Raw genomic sequence first — 13,556 nt, 5'->3', positions numbered from 1 at the left:
GCGATTTGTCTGTCAAATAAATAAATAAACAAATTTTCAAATAAATAAATAAATAAATAAAAAGAAAGGCACAATTGTGTTTTTGGCTAGTTTCTTCTGGCAGCTAAAGAGAACTTCCTGCCCCTCTTTTCATTATAACAAAATCAGGCCTTTTCAAAGACACTGACGATAGAGGATAGAGGCTACCTGAGCTCAAGAACGACAGCACTGGAAAGCTCTTATAACTCCAGGTGCTGTATCTGTTTATGTATACTATATAGAATTAAAAGCCTGAAGATAAAATCTTTAGAATTTAAATGTACTTTCAAACAATAATAGGGGGTGCCTGGATGGCTCAGTCAGTTAAGCATCCAACTCTTGATCTCAGCTAGGCTCTTAATCTCGGGGTTGTGAGTTCAAGCCACACAGGGGGCTCCACACTGCTTAAACAACAATAACAACAACAAACTCACAACAATAAGCAATTCTTTTTGCCCAAGAGTCAAGTCAAAAAAATTTTAAATAATGATACAATATGTATTTTTTCAATAAAAAAATAAAAGCATCATCTGTACCTTGCAGAAGTTGTATATTTTTACAAACTACTGTATTTAGATTCTAGGATGTTAATATGTAGGTTCATTTGAAAGACAGCTTTTAAAATGTTTTATCCTTTCTATGTAAATAGTGTTTTAAATTTTATAAAGTCTATTCACATACATTAAATTCATTTAATCCCTGACCTGAAGTACTATTACCACTTACAGGAAGGGAAATTGAGGCAAGTGTCATGAAATAATCCAGTGAAGATCAGGTTTAATGATTAATTACAAAGACTAGAGTTATTTCATTCCATTCAATACACTACTTACTAGGGAACAACTATAGCTGAGGACTACACTAGGTAGAGGGGTATACAGAAATGAATTAGAGGCAGCCCCACTCCTCAGAGGCACCAAACCAGACATCCCACTCTAGCAGTTGGGTGTATGTTCTCACTGCTTAGGTAGGACGAGCCAATAATCCAGGTTAGTCCCACTGCCACCAGTAGCATCCCCATCATTTCCTATTGTCTGTCCTATCTGGGAGTAACAGATTCTGGGGAGGAGACATACCAGGAAAGAGTCTCACAAAGGATAAAATGAAGAGTTCTCTAAATGAGAGGCAGACAGGTAGCAGAGCACAGTGGCCAAAAGAATGGACTCCTGAGTCAGCTTGCCTGGCTTTGTTCCCTAGCCTTGCCTCTGAGTAGCTGTGTTTCCATTTCCTAACCTATAAAATGAGGGTAATTACATTTCTAATCTTAAAAGGTTGTTGTGAGGATTAAATGAATTGATATTGGAAAATATTCAGAACAATGCTTGATCACAGTGATTACTATATAGATAACACCAGAGGGGGGAAAATGAACCCAAGATAAAGCAAGACTAAAAAGAGTCCATCAATACTGGATCTACAATATTTGTCTTTGAAGGAGTGATAAGAGTGGAAAAAAACGTAGTGAGCTAGGCAAAGAAAACAGGCGCTTCAAGAGAGGAATGACGAATGTAAGCACAGATTCAGATGAGTCATTTTATGAGTCAGTCTGCCAGCAATTTTCCAGTCTCAATCTTTGGCTTTTATAGAGAAACTGATTTATAAAATATTTTAACATTCAAAATTCACTGGTTATACTATTTGGAGACCAGATCAAAATTTATTATCAATATAATTTTTAAAAAGATGTTATTTATTTATTTGACAGAGAGAGAGAGAGCACAAGCAGGGGAAGAGGCAGAGGGAGAGGGAGAAGCAGGCTACCTGCAGAGCAGGGGAAGCCCGATATGGGCCTTGATCCCAGTTCTCCAGGATCATGACCAAAGGCAGTGGCTTAACCAACTGAGCCACCCAGATGCCCATCAATATAATTTTTAAATGAAGTCAGTTGTTGCTGCTTACTAAAATTTGATCCAATCCTCAAATTCTTCAAAAGGATTTAAGTATGACCATGATTCCAAAATTAGTTACTTCATTATTATTTTAAGAGCTGGATTTGGGAGTGATTATTACCCTGCCTCTGAGAATGATAGTCTATTTAACTTTGGAAAAGTCATTTGTAATGCTCTTCATAAACAGGTACTCACTAAATACTGGTTAAATTGCTCACTACTTTTTGCTTCCTTCACCTAAAATCTGGAGGAATCAAATACTTCTACGGTATTTTTACAGCACTTTCTTTTCCATAACAAGTCTTTTGTATTTAACAATACAACCTTTTATTTATGTCGTACTTCAGAATGTTCAAAGCAATTTTGCTTATTACACTATATCATAGACCTACTACTCTATGTATTAGATGTCATCATGAGATCATGACATTTCTTATTCTTACGACCTCAGAAACATTATAGTCATTTCAATTTGCCCTATTAAAGAAAATAAAACAAAAATTCAGATAACATAAGATTCTCTTTCACATGCCCTGTAAGCTATCAAAACATCAGCAGCACTTACTTGTTCTTTTAATGTCTCTTTCCTAGTCCTTACCTTGAACTCTTGGAGACAATTTTTAATTTATAATTTTACATCCAAGCTAACATAAAATGTTTTTAATTAACATGTCCTAAATAATATCAATTTAACAAGCAATATTTCTATAATGAATGAATAATATCAATTATTTGTACTATCTTCCGGTACATAATACATAACTGGTTCCCATAAAATTTGGAACCAAGGGTTTCTGAGGATTATCTGGAACTTGAAATACATTTTCCCATAGACACAACATCACATAGGCTAATTTCCTATACCAGATTATAACCATCTGTACCATAAGTGTACAACTGATAGTAATACAGAACCTAACCACCCTATCTAATACATCCATAGGAAAATGCCTCCAAAATTACAAATTGAAAGGTTAAGCATATTTCTACATTTCTTCTTGCTGCAATACTTCCAAATTTAAACTCCCCAGAAGCTTCTGAGTCTTTAGCAGTTTGGGGGGGTGGTTTGGAGGGAGTATAGGAAAGGAGAGAGAAACACTGGTAAAAGGAAGGGAGGTGGGATATTATCCAACTGATGGGCTGTAGAATGTAAAGCGAGTATAAGGAAGACACAGACTCTGTGTATGTATATACAGTCCAGGAATACCCGGAATGCAGCTGAAATTATAATTTAGATAGTAATGTCTAATCTGTTTATTAAAATGTCGAATTAAACTATTTACCAATAAAAATCTGACCCTATTTGTTGGTATACATAAGATCTAAAACTTTTTTTTTTAAAGATTTTATTTATTTATTTGACAGAGATCACAGGTAGGCAGAGAGGCAGGCAGAGAGAGAGGAGGAAGCAGGCTCCCCGCTGAGCAGAGAGCCCGATGCAGGGCTCGATCCCAGGACCCTGGGATCATGACCCAAGCCGAAGGCAGAGGCTTATCCCACTGAGCCAACCAGGCACCCCAAGATCTAAAACTTATAACATGAATTTATTCATCTTATATTTTTCAAGATCACACAGATATTTTTGTTTTTCAAAGAAGTAGCTGAAAATCTGGAAAAATATTAGACTTCAACCTTCTGCATAAGAAGTAAAAAAAATTCAGATTTCTAACAAGCAAAATTAATAAAAGTACTAAGGCATCCTTAATCCATATACTTCCTTTGCCTTTTTCCTTCTCAACTCCATCCACCCAAACAGTAGCAGCTCTAAAAATACATGAAACCCAATCTAATTTAAATTCTTGTTTTATTATTTTAATATTAAAATATTATTTATTTTGAGAAAATAAAACAATTCCTTTTACTGCTATATTTAGGTAGAATGTAATAAGCCAATAATAAAAGAATACAGTTGGATGTTACAGCTAGAAAATACTGAGACCTGTTACAAACAGACATTACCAAATTAAAGGTCAACAAATTATTTTATTCCCTTATCAAATTTACATCCTTCCACTTATTTTAGCTTTTGATTTCCTCCTGTCTGGGAGAAATGGTCTAACAAAATACCTCTAGAGATAGCTCCCAGAGCTACATATTTGAGAAAATTAATATTCCTAGAGTCTTAACAAAAGAATGCCGCCTTCTCTCTCTGGTCTTTTCTGAAAGCCTTGATTGACCCTTGTCTTATTTCCATTGCCCCATTTCGTCACTCAGTATTAAAGTACTCTGTATGATGAAACAGAGCAGGACTACACGGTGCTCCCACAAAACTGAAGATACATTTGAATGGAAAGGAAAGGCTATTATCTTGCAAAACTGTAACCCTCCCAAAAGATACTCCCCTCCTCACAAGAAGCTAAACACATGATCACTATCATACGGATTCCTGATTAGTGGCTTGAGATCTACAGTATTTCTTCAACGCCCTTGGCTGAGCTCTAAGTCATTTGTCATTGTCAGGTTCTCTTCTCTGCTACTCTGCACTTCTCAGTTGGCTGAGATTAACACTGCAGGTTCTGCATTGTCATATCACACGATCACGTTTTTACTATAAGAATATAATTTTGTTTTAAGAGCTAGAGAGTATGTTCTTTTATTAAACTTCATTACTGAGATACTAAAATGATTTCATTATGAGGTAATCTCACCTATAAGGTTAAAAAATACAGTACATACAGTTTACCATTTAACAACTTGAGTTTTAACTATGTGGGTTAATTTATATGATATGAGGATTTTTTTGATACAGTACAGTATTGTAAATGTATTTTTTTCTTAGGATTTTCTTAATAACATTTTCTTTTCTCTAGTTTATTATAAGAATATAGTATATAATACATATAACATACAATGTGTTAATCAACTCTTTATGTTATCTTAGGTAAGGCTTCTAGTCAACAATAGGTAATAAGTAGTTGAGTTTTGGGGCAGTCAAAAATTATACACAGATTTTCAACTGCGTGGGGGTCAGTACCCCAATCCTGCATTGTTCAAGGGTCAACTACAACATGTATATAATTTTTTTTTAAAGAAAAGAAACAAAATACTGCACCAACAGCAAAGTTAAAGTGAGGTCTCAATGTACTATATCCTAATTTCATTACTAGGACACATTTCAAAGATACAAAAGTTTCACTAAAAACATAAACTTTTATGTACCCAACAGAATTTTCACAATCCTTAAGAACACAATAAAATTTTATATATTACTTAAAAATATGCCCTCATGAGAAACCTTTGACATTCCTTAGGTATGCACCTATTCCTATTTTTAAGCATGCAGAAATGCATAAATATATAAACTTTCATCATAAAGTACTTTAAGAGAAGCCACTGAACTTGAATTTCTCATACCTGTTGGATAGTAGGCTTGGGAGTACTGCGCTGAGGGTGTGTAGTTACTGTATTTTTGGGAGGAGCTGACCATTGTTTGAGGACCTTGCTGAACGTGTACGGATGTGGCACTTGGCTGCAGGGTATAGGTAACCTCAGTTGGAAACCTCTGCAGTACAGGAAATGGAACCCCTTTATCTGAAAAAGTGGGAGATGTTTCCACTTGTCCTGGGTGCATTCCAAGGGAGTTCTGCCATGTTCTAGGAGGAATCGGGGTCCGATCTAAACCTTTCAGAGGGAAAGTACTGTGGTTGTGGGATGAAGTCGATACGTAGGAGTAAGGAGACAAACTATCTCGCCGGAATGACCGGTGGAATTGTCCTACAGCCACTGGTCCTGCATAAAAAAAGGAAGAACACACTTACTAATTTTACTTTATACCACCGGATAGAGTAAACCAAAAGTCACAAAATATGAATATGTTGAATTCTCAGCCATTTTTAACAAAACAGAAATTTACTTCTGGTGGAAATAAGTTCAGAATCCAGAATACACAATAATGCTAAAAAAAAATAATCAGACTTCTGGTTGGTTCTCAATATTACTGTCAGAAGAGACAAGGTAGCCAAACTCTAATATTAAATCAAATGTTAAATCAAATTCAATGTTTAAAGCTTTTTATAGACAATTCAGTCATCTTACCTTTTTTTACCTCAATTGCCTCAACTGATTGACCCAGATTTTTCCAATCTGTAAACTACTTCCTACAAGTTTTAGAAATTCCATTCAGTCCTTCAAATCATTTAGAAACCTTAATAATAGGTACAAAAGTAAACACTCAACTGTATATATAGAAGAATAACACAAACCAAAAAGAAAGTTAATGGTCTTTACTCCTTCAATTTTTTTTTTTTTTTTTTAATGATAACCTTTGCAGAAAAGTCAGGCTTGAAAAATTTGACTCAGTTTTCTTCTTCCTTTCTTAAATTAATCAAAAAATTTCCAGGGTCTTTTTTTCTTCAGAGGATCTCTAGTAGAGTCCCTTCCTAGATATTAGTAGCTCTCAAACAATTGTTTACATCTGAAATCACCTGAACAGTTTGTTAAAAATCGACATACTCAGGCCCAAAGATTCTGACATTTGCTTTCTCTTATCTAGTAGGGTAGAAAGGAATTAAAAAGTGGAGTTGATGAAGAAAAAGGGCAATATCATATAAAGGGGAAAAAGAAAATATACATGTTGCAAGCTGAACTTATTTTTCAAACTGTAATTCTTGAACATAAAGGTAGGCTAATTTATTCCCAGGAAGGCATCATGTATTAAATTATGTGGTTCACAAATTCCTTTCAATTTGTTTTATTAAGCTTATCTATTTAAAAGAGAGGGAAAGGGGTGCCTGGGTGGCTCAGATCGAGCCCCATATCCGGCTCTCTGCTAGCTGGAGAGACTGCTTCCTCCTCTCTCTCTCTCTCTGCCTCTCTGCCTACTTGTGATCTCTGTCTCTCTCTCTCTGCCTCTCTGCCTACTTGTGATCTCTCTCTGTCAAATAAATAAATAAAATCTTAAAAAATAAAATAAAATAATACAGAGGGAAAGTCTAATTTATGTGCTACTTATCTGTTAAACTACGTGATAAAAGATGGCACTCAAAAACCTACTTTTCCAAATATTTAAACTGGAAACCCATTCAATATGTTATACATCTTTCATTCTATTTCTTTGGTGTTTAATTTCCTTTAAAAAAATTTCCTCTATGCTGTGAAGTGTGTAAACCTGGCGATTCACAGACCTGTACCCCTGGGGATAAAAATACATTATATGTTTATAAAAAAAATTAATTAAAAAAAATTTTGCTCTAAAGAATTTCCTCTGGGGTGCCTAGGTGGCTCAGTGGGTTAAGCCTCTGCCTTTGGCTCAGTTCATGGTCTCAGAGTCCTGGGATCGAGCCTCGCCTGCTTCATCCCCCTCTCTGCCTGCCTCTCTGCCTACTTGTGCTCTCACTCTCTCTCTCTGTCGAACAAATAAACAAACAAACAAACAAATAAATCTTCAGGGACGCCTGGGTGGCTCAGTGGGTTAAAGCCTTCCTCAGGTCATGGTCCCAGGGTCCTGGGATGGAGCCCGCATCGGGCTCTCTGCTCGGCAGGGAGCCTGTTCCCCACTGTTCCCCTTCCTCTCTCTCTATGCGCCTCTCTGCCTACTTGTGATCTCTGTCTGTCAAATAAATAAATAAAATCTTAGAAAATTTTAAAAAGAAAAAGAATTTCCTCTAATAAAGAATAAAGCAATAGGGGGCACCTGGGCAGCTCAGTCAGTTAAGCATCTCACCCTTGATTTTGGCTCAGGTCATGATGTTCTGAGATGAAGCCCCACGTGGGGCTCTGTGGTGGGTGTAGAGCCTGCTTAAGATTCTCTCTCTTGGGGCGCCTGGGTGGCTCAGACGGTTAAGCACCTGCCTTTGGCTCAGGTCATGATCTCTGGGTCCTGGGATGGAGCCCCTCTTCAAGCCCTTCACCAGGCTCCCGGCTCAGTGAGAAGTTGGCTTCTCCGTCTTGCTTTGCCTCTCTTCCCTGCTCATGCTCTCTCTATGTCTCAAGTGAATATTAATATTTTAAATATTAAAAAAAAATTCTTCCCCTCCCTCTGCACCTCCACTCCACCTGCTGTCTCTCTTTCAAAAAAAACAAAGGGGGACACCTGGGTGGCTCAGTTGGTTAAGCGCCTGACTTCGGCTTGAGTCATGATCCAGGGATCCTGGGATCGAGTCCCACATTGGGCTCCTTGCTCAGTGGGAAGCCTGCTTCTCTATCTGCCTGCTGCTCTCACTGCTTGTACTCTTTCTCTCTCTGACAAATAAATAAAGTATTAAAAAAAAAAAAAAAGAATAAAGCATCAGAAGCACTCCTAACCACTTCTGGCTTGGCACTGCCTGATTCATATCAATTTTCATAAAATAAACCTTAAAAAATAATAAAATTTTTATTTTTATTTATTTTTTTTAAAGATTTTATTCATTTGTTTGACAGAGATGACAAGTAGGCAGAGAGGCAGGCAGAGAGAGAGGAAGGGAAGCAGGTTCCCTGCGGAGCAGGACTCGATCCCAGGACCCTGAGATCATGACCTGAGTTGAAGGCAGAGGCTTTAACCCACTGAGGCACCCAGGTGCCACAAAATAATAAAATTTTTAGGGACGCCTGGGTGGCTCAGTTGGTTGGACGACTGCCTTCGGCTCAGGTCACGATCCCGGAGTCCCGGGATCGAGTCCCGCATAGGGCTCCCAGCTCCACGGGGAGTCTGCTTCTCTCTCTGACCTTCTCCTCGCTCATGTTCTCTCTCACTGTCTCTCTCTCAAATAAATAAATAAAATCTTAAAAAAAAAATAAAATAAAATTTTTAAAAGGAACAAAGCACTAATGCCAAAAACAAACACATACATACACATATACACACAAATTCTAGAGCCCTGAAAATCAAGAGATCTAAATCTAATGAGGGAAAAAACTCTTAGTTCAGAAGACTGAAAGTATACAAATGATATATACCTCTTAAAAACTGCTTTTCCCCTTTCCCTCTAAAGTACAAACAAAAAATAGTTTTTATAGTATTTGACTACCAATTCCATATGTATACACACTCTGAACTACCAGTGCAATCATTTAACACCTAAAGAAACATTTTTTTGTTCTTTACAATAGGTGTTTCTGACGTCCAAAACTACCCACACTTGATTCTTCCTGGGATGCTTCACATGCTAAAACTGCATATTTCTACAGTGTGCAATAGCTAACCTTTCTCCTACCTTCTTTAGAGTTAAGCTATTAATGAATCTGAAGATTGTCAATAACTTAAGCAGCTAACTAAAGAATTCTCTACTTTGATTTCTCAAATTAAAATATAAATTCTACTTCTACCACAATGACCTAAGTGATCACCAAATACTTACAGATTTTTCGATGCTGCTAACATAAGAAGGCTGATAGGATTAGAAGGGTGCTCCTTTACATTTGTTTTTGTTTTGTTTTTTAAATAAAGAACTAAAACATGTTCACCTTTTATTTATTGTTAAGGGTTATCTCATAGGGTTCTATTCTGACCAACTTCACGGAATATCATCTATATGTTTTCAGAACATCTTCAAGATATATTTAGCAAAGTTTAAATCCAGAATTCTGGAAATGCAAGGCAGGATGGATTTCTGCTCTTAAAGATCCTTTTCCCTCTATATAAATGAATCTGAGCTAATTAATTCCCAGGAAAAAACCTGCCTCCTGCCAGCTTGATACTCCCAGGCCAGCACTGATTATCTACTATTGTTCACACTTGTTACTTAGTTTATAAAGTTTTAACAAATACTGCTAACAAATAGTATAAAATAAATTGCCACTTAAGAGTAAAATAACAAAAGTGAACCAAAAAAAGGAAAAACATGTGATCTTCACATTTCTTATCAGTACATTCCTGAAAGGTGAACAAGACAGCTAGTTCAAAGGATCTAGATAAGAGAAGTCGGTAATAAAACAAAGGATTCCTTTGGAGGAGAAAAAAAGACAGAGGTATTCAAACCATAAGCTGAAGTAGAACACAATAAACAAAGTGGAAACTAAGAAGCAACAGTATAGTCAGGCATATAACTAATGAAAGGTTCAAGAAGAATAAAAATTATATAAAGACAAACAGTAGACAAACAGTAGACCAAGGGCTTAGAACATAGAATTAAGCAAACAAAGTTGGCCCAGTACTCTTGAACTTAGAATTACATCCTGTCCACACCAGTAACACAATTCTCTAGTGATCCAAGCATGTGGTATAGACAATCCACCAATGACACACCTTCTGCACATACCAACCGGCAGAATGGTAAAAAAAAAAAAAAAAAAAAGAAAAGAAAGAAAAAAAAGTAAATGCATGAAAACTACAATGATCTGGTTATGTATGGATTGATGTATTATTGATACTTGATACTGCAGAAGTATGAACTAAATTTGTTATTCAACAAATAATCTTTAAAATGCCACCTAGGGGCACCTGGGTGGCTCAGTGGGATAGGCCTCTGCCTTCAGCTCGGGTCATGATCTCAGGGTCCTGGGATCGAGTCCCACCTCATCGGGCTCTCTGCTCCAAGGAGAGCCTGCTTCCTCCTCTCTCTCTGCCTGCCTTTCTGCCTACTTGTGATTTCTCTTTCTGTGTGTCAAATAAATAAATTTAAAAAAAATAAAATGCCATCTAAATGAACTATAAGTGAAGAAAATCAGACCATTGGCAGCCCCTACATTTCTTTAATTAAAAAGGACTCTATCCAGGACACCTGATTGGCTCAGTTTGTTAAACGGCTGCCTTCAGCTCAGGTCGTAATCATGGAGAGCCTGGAGTTGGGCTCAGTGAAGAGTCTGCTTCTCCCTCTTCCTTTGCCCTTCCCCTACCTTGTGCGTGCACACGCTCTCTCTAGCTCTCATGCTCTCTCTCAAGTAAGTAAATAAAAATCTTTTAAAGTAAATAAATAAAAATCAAAGAAAATAAAATGGACTCTATCCTTAGAATACAACTGCGTGTAACATAGATGAGGGAAAAAGAAAGAGAAGTGAAAAAAGTGAGCAAGACCTTCTTTTTATGTATGCATGTAAGTTTCTCTGAAGTGGTTATCCTATTTCTCCCAAGAACACACTTCCCAGTCTTTTTTCCTTATGCCCACCAGATACACAACCTGAAAAACAAATATCCATGTCAGAGATTCTGCCAAATGTCTGCCATGGTATTATCTCCATTGCCTTTCCCCATTCAATTCCCCACCCAAATCACTGGCCATCACATGGAAGCAGCTTAATAATCCTTTAGAATTCCTTTAGAACATTCCTAGGCCACTGCTATTTTTCTATCTTGTTACTAGAACTCTAACCTAATCCCTTATCTTCTAAACTCCACAGACACACAAGCTTTTAATCCCTTATCTTCTAAATTCCAAATGAACAAAACACTGCCTCATTCTTAACCCTGGGCCTAGGATAAACTGACCGAAGTGCTACTTTAATTTGCATATTTTAAAGTTTTCCATATCTGAAACATAATCCTTACACACTATGTTAAATCAAAATGAACATGGTGAGAATGTTTCTACTGAAGGCAAAGAATGAATTCTCATTATTATATCCAGTTGCTGTCTTGGAGTACTGTCTCCTATCATGGATTCTTTACACAGAGAGAAGGAGTATTGCCACCCTCACCTTTGCAGAAGAGAGGGAAGAGCACCAGAAATCAAGCTGATAAAATAATTTTCTGTCACAGAGAACTTTTAAACTTTTAGTAAATACACAGTTATACAAAGTTTTTTCAGTCCTGAAAGGTGTAAAATTCTTTTTAACTAACACTCGACAGTAAAGAACACCATTTTTGCCTTGTGCTTGCCTAACCATAACACCTTAAGTAAACATCAGCTCTAATTGGTTACAATGAAAGAAATGGTTGCCCAATGCATTGTATGCAGGAACAATATCTCATACACAATTGAATATATTACTATGTTTTTGCTCTTAAGATATATAAACAATGTCGACCTTTCTATACATTCCTTGGAATCTAATGTATGACTACTGTCAGGACACCTGTTCTAAGATTTCTTAGATGTGTCAAAGGTGTGGAAGATGGCCTGTCCCTTCAAGGACACACTTCCACTCAAGGTACCTTGTTCGCTTTCCCTCTGTCTGTATAAACGTTCTAAGTGTTCCTGGCCGTGACTCTCTGTTCCTTCCTACCTTGACCTCCACATTCTCACCCTGAACAGTAACTCTTGTTTTGCTTCCCATTAGAGCAAAGGAAACCCCTCGGTGTTTCTTCCCGACCTAGTGCTTCGACAAAGGGCGACTTACTCTAGACGTTCAAGATAAGGTAAGGGTCTTAAGAAGGTCAATGGCCATGGAGGTCTGGAGTTCAGGAGGAGCCAGGAACAGCAGGAAGCCTACAGCAGAGGTCCCTTTGGCCGCCAGTGGACGACTAACCAGAAGGGGCTCAATGCCTCTTTCCAGGGGGAGGTACTGGGGGACAGGGGGTGCTGGAAACGGTGGAGATGACGGGAGTGATTTCTCAAGAAGCACAGCAGCAAGCGGATCACCTCACCGGGGAGGATGTGCGAAATGCCCCCGGCAGTGGCGGTTGCTCCCCGGTGCCCTATGTGCCCTGCCGTGGGCGAGGACTCACCGTGCGGCTCGGGCCGGGGCCCCGCGGGCGGCGACGGCTCCTGGTGCTGCAGCGGGGAGGTGGAGGCGGAGGCCGAGGCCGAGGCCGACGTGATGAGGAGCCTCTGGAAGCGGTTGGGTGGCCGGCAGGGCACCTCCAGGCCGGCCGCCAGCTTGGCCTTGTTGGCGCTGGTGAGCCTCTTGAGGTGCACGAGCAGCTGCGGCTGGTCGCGGCGGAAGTGCGGGCTGTGGAAGTGGTGGAGCGGCCCGTCGCCCGCCGGCCCGCCGCCCCCTGGCCCCGGCCCGGGCCCCGCCGCGCCCGGCCCGCCCAGCACCACCTTGCGGAAGCCGTAGAGGTTGAGTTGGCGGATGAAGCTGGTGAAGTTGGTGGTTTTGAAGAGCTCGGGCTCGGCCCCGGCGCCCCCCACGCCGCCCCCGCCGCTGCCCCCGCCGCCGCCACCACCCCCGGCCCCAGCCCCTGCTCCGGGCGGGCTGAGCAGCTCGGCCTCGAAGAGCGGCTGGTCGATGAGCAGCCCCTCGCCGCGGCCGTCCCAGCGGATCGAGCGGTACCGGGGACTGTTCACCAACCGCCACAGCTTGGCGGGGAAGTTGTTGGGGTTGATGGGGGTGGAGAGCAGCGCCTCCTCCATCGCCCCCGCCCGGGCACTGGGACTCGCCCCGCCGCGCCTGGCTCTCCCACCCCGTTCTCGATCTCCCCCCCACCTTCGCCCGGCCTTCGCTGCGCCCTGCCCCCCTCCCCCCGCCTGCGCCCCGCCGCCGCGGACCCTGGGACCGTTGGCGCACGAGCCCCCGCCGCGCCTTCCAGCGCGGCCAATGGGGCCTCGAGTTCCCGCCGCGCGGCGGGACGCGGCGCGAGGCGACCCGCCCCCTGGACGCCGCCGCGAAGTGCCTGGCCGCGTGCGACAGCGTGGGGGCGCGGCCGCGGCAAGTCGGGTTCCCTCGGTGGCGGCGTCCCCGAACCGCCGGACTGCGGCGGAGTTGCTGCCCGCCAGGTAGGGTTAAATCCTGCAAAGAGATAAGCCCAGTTACCCGGCGTGGAGTATGAAGATTCGTGTTTATCACCACAGCCAGTTGTTGGGGGGGGCGCGGATTTCGAATTCTTAAGAGTATGCACTTGGCAATTCAAAG

At 40.5% G+C, this 13,556-nt stretch overlaps 1 protein-coding gene across 1 annotated transcript in view; it reads right to left on the bottom strand.

Annotated features, from left to right (window-relative positions):
* Window positions 1-13,151, bottom strand: part of HSF5 (heat shock transcription factor 5) — a 46,742-nt gene extending 33,591 nt beyond the window's left edge. Inside the window, exons 1-2 of the mRNA XM_032319841.1 lie at window positions 12,430-13,151; window positions 5,262-5,636 (exon numbers count right to left, since the gene is read on the bottom strand). Coding sequence (XP_032175732.1) covers window positions 5,262-5,636; window positions 12,430-13,057 — 1,003 coding nt within the window. The 5' untranslated portion in view covers window positions 13,058-13,151. The remainder of the gene's footprint in view (window positions 1-5,261; window positions 5,637-12,429) is intronic.
* Between the last annotated feature and the right edge of the window lie 405 nt (window positions 13,152-13,556).

Source organism: Mustela erminea, chromosome 18 (genome assembly GCF_009829155.1).
Source record: "Mustela erminea isolate mMusErm1 chromosome 18, mMusErm1.Pri, whole genome shotgun sequence".
Lineage (NCBI taxonomy): Eukaryota > Metazoa > Chordata > Mammalia > Carnivora > Mustelidae > Mustela > Mustela erminea.
The sequence above is the reverse complement of the archived record's forward strand: the minus strand, read 5'-3'. Positions and strand labels throughout refer to the sequence as shown.